The sequence below is a fragment of the Perkinsus marinus genome (assembly GCF_000006405.1).
Source record: "Perkinsus marinus ATCC 50983 genomic scaffold scf_1104296950272, whole genome shotgun sequence".
NCBI classification, from domain to species: domain Eukaryota; phylum Perkinsozoa; order Perkinsida; family Perkinsidae; genus Perkinsus; species Perkinsus marinus.
The window spans coordinates 69,009-77,037 of record NW_003209678.1 but is presented as its reverse complement, the minus strand read 5'-3'; the positions used below and the strand labels follow the sequence as shown (position 1 = coordinate 77,037).

The 8,029-nt window shown below is 43.2% G+C and overlaps 2 protein-coding genes across 2 annotated transcripts in view; both read right to left on the bottom strand.

The window, feature by feature from the left end:
* Pmar_PMAR007053 (casein kinase, putative) overlaps positions 1–4,339 on the bottom strand; it is a gene marked incomplete at both ends in the record, with an annotated part of 11,207 nt that extends 6,868 nt beyond the window's left edge. Inside the window, 8 exons of the mRNA XM_002778216.1 lie at positions 931–1,044; positions 1,091–1,239; positions 1,564–1,662; positions 1,890–1,957; positions 2,171–2,246; positions 2,330–2,422; positions 3,189–3,368; positions 4,223–4,339. Coding sequence (XP_002778262.1) covers positions 931–1,044; positions 1,091–1,239; positions 1,564–1,662; positions 1,890–1,957; positions 2,171–2,246; positions 2,330–2,422; positions 3,189–3,368; positions 4,223–4,339 — 896 coding nt within the window. The remainder of the gene's footprint in view (positions 1–930; positions 1,045–1,090; positions 1,240–1,563; positions 1,663–1,889; positions 1,958–2,170; positions 2,247–2,329; positions 2,423–3,188; positions 3,369–4,222) is intronic.
* Positions 4,340–6,250: 1,911 nt separating this feature from the next.
* Positions 6,251–7,240, bottom strand: Pmar_PMAR007052 (60S ribosomal protein L19, putative; the record flags this gene model as incomplete). The annotated part of the gene is made up of 3 exons (XM_002778215.1): positions 6,251–6,846; positions 6,893–7,051; positions 7,121–7,240. 3 exons carry the CDS (start codon positions 7,238–7,240, stop codon positions 6,379–6,381), a joined length of 747 nt encoding a protein of 248 aa, XP_002778261.1. The 3' UTR covers positions 6,251–6,378.
* Positions 7,241–8,029: the final 789 nt, after the last annotated feature.

Here is an 8,029-nt window from a genome sequence, read left to right as displayed (position 1 = left end):
AATGGGAAAATTATTCCGAAGATGACATCCACATGGGAAACTCATCGAAGAATGTGTTTCTATTCAAGTGGTGATTTCAAGGTGAGTTCCCCTCGGGGACATTATATTTTTCTCGATCATTCTCTGACCTGAACACTATTGGAGTTTCACCCTAATGATGCGAAAAACACTAGTGAAAAACACATTTCACATTTCACTTCGCGTAAAACGGGTGAAACTCCATTGTATCAACTTGACAACCTGGGACTACATCGTTTGGTGACAAGATGGAGTTTCACCTGTTTTACGTGAAGTGGCGTAAAACTTCATGTGAACAACGCGATATAAAGTAAATTAAAAAAACTTGGCGAATTACACCGGACAAGTCAACCCATTTCACATGAAACACATCCACTGATCACATGCGTTTTTCGTGTAAGGAAATGTAAAATATGTTTTTCACTAGTGTTTTTCATAAAACGGATGAAACTTCAAACAAATCCTAGGAAAATTTAGCGATTGTTTCCGTACACTTCTACCTGAATTCGTATACAAACTACTATAATTAGCGAGGAAACTCCCAAGCTCAGCTGAGTGGTCCTCCAACACTGTGAAAACAACTCCGAACACATGCAACTTTCCTGTTGGATTTTCGGAGAGTTAACACACATTCTGTGAAAGGAACTTCAATTTCACATACATTCACTCGTTTTGGTGAATAAAAACAACTATTTCACATTGGAGTTTCACCCGTGATATGAAAAAAACACATATTTCACATTTCACTCTGCGAAAAACGTTTTTGCTAAGCAAAAGAAGTCCTAACTAGGGAAGTGGGTTCACTCCATATCGCGTTTTTCACATAGAGTATTACGCCTTTTCGCGTGAGTCGGTAATCGCTTCCAAAAATGTTTTGATTCCATAATATCATACCCGCGCGATTCGATTTACTTTTTTGCTAGTCCAAAGTCGATCAAGAAAACAGTCCCCGCTTTCTTCCCACGACCTATCAAGAAGTTGTCGGGCTTCATATCGCGATGAATAAAATTTTTCGAGTGTAGGTATCTGATAAAAATTCCAATTTCAAACTTTTGCTAAGTAGTAGTTGTACTCTATCCTATGTAGCATTTGATCTCCCAGCATGAGAGAAGTTTTAAGAGTAAATTTTCGGTTACACGTATTGAACAGATCTTCTAGACTGGGACCAAGGACGTCCATTATCAGTACGTTGTATTCTCCTTCAACATCGCAATAGTGTACCTAGCAAATACAGTGCTTGTGAATTTGATACAATGCAGATGTGTGTTAATCCGAGATTAATAAGAATCGATCTCGCATAAACATTGCTATGAACATGTGATGTGATAAAAGTAACCTTTCGAGACTATGATAGCGACAAATTGTTCACTATCATTGGAGTTTCACCCGTTTTACGTGAACTGGTGTAAAACTCCGTGAAAAACGCGATATTCGCACTACATAGTAGTCGTAAAATATGTTTTTCATATCACGGGTGAAACTCCATCAACCCCGGAATAGAAAACGCACATTCTTCACATTTGCACCCCCCCCCCCCCGGAGTACATTGGCAATTCCCGGACCACCTTGGAGATGCTTTAGGAGCTTAGCTTCATATAAAAGCTGGGGATGCTTGGACTTAACACTTTCCAATTTAGCAGCAACCTGCCCTTTGAGCATTTCGAGAAGCGATAACGCCGCGTGTGCTTTTACTATGTCCTAGTATTTGATTTTTTACCAACCTCGTTGAGAATATATATTTGGTTTCCTCAAGTGAGCCCAGGATTTTCCTCGCGATTCAGAGTGAATATATACAAAAACCAACAAGAATCTACCGAAATTTTATCAGAGTTCTCATTTCGTCCCCAACCCACGTAATTAACCATCGTTACCTCTTCTCCCGTCTGGACATTCACCGCGAGAAATATCTCCCCGAAAGAGCCACTGCCAAGTTTTCGCCCTGAAAACGTCAAAGGGTATTTCATGCAAGTGTAGGAGATTTCGAAACGTTCTTTCTAGTAAACGAGTATTTGATATTTTGCCACCAAATGCAAAATACCATGAAAAACTGATAGCCAAAATTTCACGTATTTTCGTAGCGCCCGAAACGATTTATTTGGTAGATCAGTTAGTTATTTCCGAATTTGAAACTAGAAGTTGACCCAAGTACTACCCAAAGCATACAACCCTCCAACGCGTGTCTCTGCTGGCAAGGGAGACTGCGATAAGCCACGCATAGCAGATCTCAACTAATGATAATAAAAATCTGCATCCTAACAAACTCAACATAGAAATATCAACGACAACAGACAATACGATATATGCATGATACAAATCCCTTAGAAGGCCGGTCGGGGAGAATGCCGAGGACTTGAGCTAAAACTGAGGACCCCCATAGAGGCACTGGGCAGTGCGTTGGCTCTATCTGAGAGAGAAAACCAAATTATAATATTACACCAGAGTTTCGTCAGTGGTATGGAAAACACTAGTGAAAAAGAAAATTCAAATTTCACTTCGCGAAAAACGCATGCGAGCAGAGAATAACATATAAAACGCGTGAAATGGGGTGATTTGTGCGATGCAATTCGCGAGGTGTTTTTAATTCACTTCATATCGCCAATTTCGCGTTTTTCACATGGAGTATTACGCCACTGTACGTAAAACGCGGAAAACTTCACTATTTTATAATCACTTCTATTTAATAAAGGAGTTTCACCCATTTTACGTGAAGTGGCGTAAAACTCAATGAAAAACAAGATATTCGCGGTGATATGCAATAGTCGTGAAATGTATTTTTCATATCACGGGTGAAAAACTCCATTAATCTCATATCTATATCAATGATAGGCTTTTATTATATTTCTTTATCGATGCCTCTTATAAACTCAGCGAAAACGAACCATTTCCAGTTCATAAAAAGCCATGGCTAACGCCTTTCCCGACGCTCTACCTAGCATGAGCTTCCTCGAGCGTGGCGACGGCGACGGAGTGAAAAGAGTAGCTTCTACTACGGGATGAAATTGAACCTCAGCTACTCTGGGACTTTCCTGATGAACAAAATGAGAGTATGAATCAATATTGGAATATATTTCCCCACTTATCATTGAAATTCGGCTGAAAATGTACAGAAACCAGCGAAAATTTCCCCAAAATTTTCCCCAGAATTTCCCACATGAACATCTTAAACCCACCAATTGAAGTCCTTGATCATCATTGAGGCTCAACTTGACCACCTTATCTTCTGCCGAACTCGTTATAGTAGCAGCGATAGCACGCTGGAGTTTGATCGCCCATGTAGTCGCTTCTACTAGGCGTGGTGAAGACACTACTGATTCTGGGCTTTTAGGCTCTACCCGGAAACAATATCGTATCTATAACTTCGATATCGGTGGGAAATACATGCAGTGGATAGCCACAGACGTCTACGAGTAGTCGTCAGTTTTCGGTAGCTTCCCCTGTTGAGATTGGTCGAATTCAGTTCTCCTCAGAAACAGTGAAAATGAATTCGAGTCAACGAGTAATTTTATATTTCCAGCTGCAGCGGTACATCTGTGATCTCAGCAATTCTAATATAACCATCATAACTTCGAATAGTTGTCCACGACAGAGCATGCGATAAGCGGTTTTGACTAAGATTGGGAAGTTTTCCCATTTTTTCCCAACCTTTTTCGGAAACTTTTTCCGACTATCTACACATTTTCCTATCGCGTTTACAATAAGTCTTAGAGTAGCGAAATACACCTGAGCTTTTTAATTCCACACGGAGCTCACAGAAGTTTTCGATTAGTTTTGCGAAGTTTTTCTAATCCTTATATTAAACGACAACTTGTCGTGCGATACGCTCACGTTTTCGCAGTGCCCTATTCTACCTTAGAATAACACTTTCCCATCAAGTGCATTCCAATCGAGTTATTGACATTAGTATTGGTAAAAACTTGTGGAAAAACAAATCAGAAATGCGAAACCCAAACACACTTTACACCGTACTAGAATATATGTTCGCTTTCCTCATTAATTGTAAAAGTTTATATACGAAGTGTACAGAAACCAACGAGAACTTCCCGAAATTTTCACCTCGTAAACAGCACGCGTTGTTGACCGCGCGCACATTTACATTACCTTTTCAAGGTTAACTTGGACGATCACAAAAGCATATTTGTAAAGAATACATATAATGGTTAGAAAAAAGTATCTCAGCCACTCGATAGGAGTCACATACTATCACACAGACAATAAACGAAGTGAAGCCCAAGAACTGATGATCATAATTATGCTCGTCGGGGATTACAGACTCGTTTGCCGTGTTGGGGGAGTTGTCCAGATCATCGTTCAACACAACCATGGGAGAAAAATCATACCTTAATCTTGCTTAATTGATCATGCTGTTACGAGATAGTATAGAGCAAAACGGTCGGGCGGGCGACGAGCAAAGATATGAGTATATAATTGGGGCGAGGTTCGATAGACCGCCTCTCCTGAGTTCTAAGAGCGCACCCAAGATCGAGTGTTTTACATGTGATACCTAATCCTGGGTCGGCTCTCGAAGGTCTATTGAACACGCGGAACGAATTATTACAGAAGTTCCTTAACGGTGGCGTAGTTCCCAACATGAACTACGCTATCATGCAAAACAGCCAGATGCAAACCTACGCATGAAGAATACCACGACTGACAGTTTATCGTGCTCTACGTATGAAAGGTGAACTTAAAGTAATGTCTAGCAGGGCGTAGCGAGATTGACGAGAAAGCATAGGTCCCCGGTTCTAATCGCGGTAGCGATGTTATAACAATAGTTATTTATTAGACCAACTCGTTAGCCGTAGGTGCTTCCAAAGATGATCCTGTCAATGAATGTGCGAGTTGGTGACAATATGAAAATTCGTAGAAAATTTTTGGGAAAATTCTTGGTTTTTACACATTTCTACTCGAATTCATGAAAACTGTAAACGCGAGACCGAATCTCCCTCTCCCTCCACGGGGTTCAGCGGAAACCACAGAGCAGAACCCGCTATGTGACACTGTCATAGTTCATCGACATATGTGACGCACGCGTGTTGCAATATATGTTCGCTTTCCTCAGCTGCGCTCGTGAGTTTATTCATTGATCATACGAATTGTTTTGAAAGTACATAAAAGCCAGCGAGAATCCCTCAAAATTTCCTCAGACGCATGTGGTTGACGATGAGTAATTTTGTTGGCTGTTCAGATGATATTGATAACGATGGACATGAAAACCTCTTCACGTTGTCAATAAAGAGCAAGAGGTAAACCCAACGTAGCAGACTAAAGCAGCGATGGGAGATCTCTTGCTAGAAATGCGAAAGTTGATCAAAGTACGATTAACTTCACCAACCCTGTAGAAGAGAAAATGTATAAAGTCACAGAGGGAGAAGGAGCTCATTAGAATTGTTGCGTACATCGTTTGTGATTCTGACAGCACTAACGACTTCACCGCGATAAGATTTCATCGTTGCTGATGAGGAAGAAGTGGACGAATATGAGTTCCAGCGACGTGGCTATGGCCACCAACCAGATCCTTCCCCATATCCTACACAGAATATAGTGTCGAGATATAACATTTCATTAGATATTCGTATACCACCGTTTGCATACCACTCGCGTGACATATACTCCTTTGATTTATCCTCCAGGACACATTTTCACACGGCACTCAGACAACAGAGATATTCATCTGGTGTGGAAAACTTCTAATACAAGGTGTTGAGAAAAAAGGGCGCACCCCTCATAACTTTTCAACGTATGCAACATTCTGCAGTGTTCGCAGATATAGCATAGGCGGTTCCACCAAGCTCACTGGCGGCGCAAAAGGTGAAAATGATAAAAACATTTAAAGCCAAATGATGAAACAGCGTTGCGTACCGATATGTTGGACCACGGATGAACGCAAATACTGTAAAATAGATTTTACCACCACTTATCCTTTAAGACGGTTTTTCTCTTTCGTTATTACTCAGCGAGCATGGGAGCTGTTCGAGCAGCTGGATTGAGCTCGCCGAATGCTTCAAAACGGTGCCTGAACTTGACTGCTATTCGCATGGGTTGAGAAATCATAAGGGGTTCTTAACACCCTGTAGATTCTCATTAACCTTCTAATTTCGACTAAGTCTTATTCTAGCGTAGTACTCATTCACACCTTAGTTTGTATGTTGCATTACTCGTAAGGGTCGGGTCGGCGAAACTCCACAAACCCAACACTAAGTGAAACCCCAAGCGCAACCTCATCACGGATTCACCCTATACCTGGAAGTACTCATTGATTACTAACACCACCAGTCAACTCCCGAGTCCTGGTGGAAACGAGTTACACAGAGCGAGCGGCGGCGTAAGTCCATAGCAAACTCATCGTGGGAGGGAACTCATCTACTTCTTAGCCTTCTTGCCGACCTTAGCGGGCTCAGCAGCGACCTCGACGGTTTTGGCAACGGGGGCAGCAACAGTAGCCTCAGCCTCGACAGTAGTAGCCTTGCCAGAACGCTTCTCCTTCATAGCGCGGGCCTTGGCCTTACGGGCCTCAGTCTGCTCCTCGAGGAGCTTGGCACGCTCAGTCTCGGCCTTCCTTTTATGGATGGCCTCGATGAGAACACGCTTGTTCTTGAAGGTGTTACCCTTAGACTTCATGTAGAAGAAGTGGTAGATGTGCTTATCCACCTTGCCAGCCTCGCGGTACTTCCTCAGGAGACGACGAAGAACACGCTGACGCCTCATCCACAATACCTTGGTGGGCATGCGGGCCTCAGCGGTACCCTTACGCTTGCCGGGACCAGTATGGCGACCCTTGCGCTTGGCGAGGAGGTTCTTGCGAACGCGAGAACGAGAGTGCATCGCGACCTGATGGGGTGATAAAGATAAGGGAGAGCGACTCTAAGGGACTTACGGGCTTTTTCATGATGATACCGTCATCGAGGAGCTTCCTAACACCCTTACGGGAGTTAGCAGTAGCGACCTCCATGGTCTCATTAGGGTCAATCCAGATGCGGTTCTTACCACACTTGGCAACAGAAGCTGCCAAACGGCGTTGAAGCTTGAGCATGGACTGAAAAGAGAGCATCATCACGTTTAGCACAGCGAGTGAGGCCGATAGAGATTCCCGTACCCCTACTACCATTTCCAGTGAATTCCACTCTGTGTGCACCAGTGCCAGGGCGTTGGGCCGACGAACCGTGGCCGTAGCGAACGTGGCGAGCGCGACATATCGATCATTATCAATATTAGCGCACGCCATTCTGATCGATTAAATCTCATCGAGGTTATCTACAGGTATCTGAGTTGACAATCCGGTGTGCAGTAGCTCTGAATTGGTCTCACTCGAGCATGCAGTCCCTCATGCCACCTTATATTGGTTTTCCTCTTTGACTGGGAGAGTGTCGCCCGTCGTTTTCACACATTATGGGTTTTCCCTCTATGGGACGGGTAGTTGCTCCAGATTTTGCTCTACAGCCTCTGTGGCACAAGTAAAAGCTTATATGCGAATTTGCCGATCAGAAGTACTCGAATTGAGATAATGTGCTCTTCCTCTGCCAGTTCTTGCTCATTCAGAATCAACGGCCTTCGAGTGATGTGGATATCATCAATGTGAAATTGGTAGTCTGCCTGCCAGTTCTTGACACTCGGTATTCCGAGCTTGGGACAAACCAAATGCGAAATGTTTGCAATATATTCCCTTGAGTTATCCAGCAGAACCGACGAACAATGACTATCTCTCGTGGTGAGCAGTTCGTGAATGGTTTCATCGTCACGAATTCAAAATCTCTTACAGAGGCAAAGTCGACCGAGGCGAAACAGGTGTCGAGACGGTGTGACTTTCCCGAACCATATATCTACCACCACGATTGGTGTTCAAGTCTGGGTCAATCTCTCCGCCAAGTTCAGACATACCCAAGAAATGGGTGAAGTGCCGGAAAAAATTTCCCCCCGGCCAGGCTTTGGTGAACCATATTTTCAGCTATTAGTGCCATTCGAACTTTCGTGAATCGAGTGAATCCCATTTGGATGGTCCGCGAAGAAGAAATAG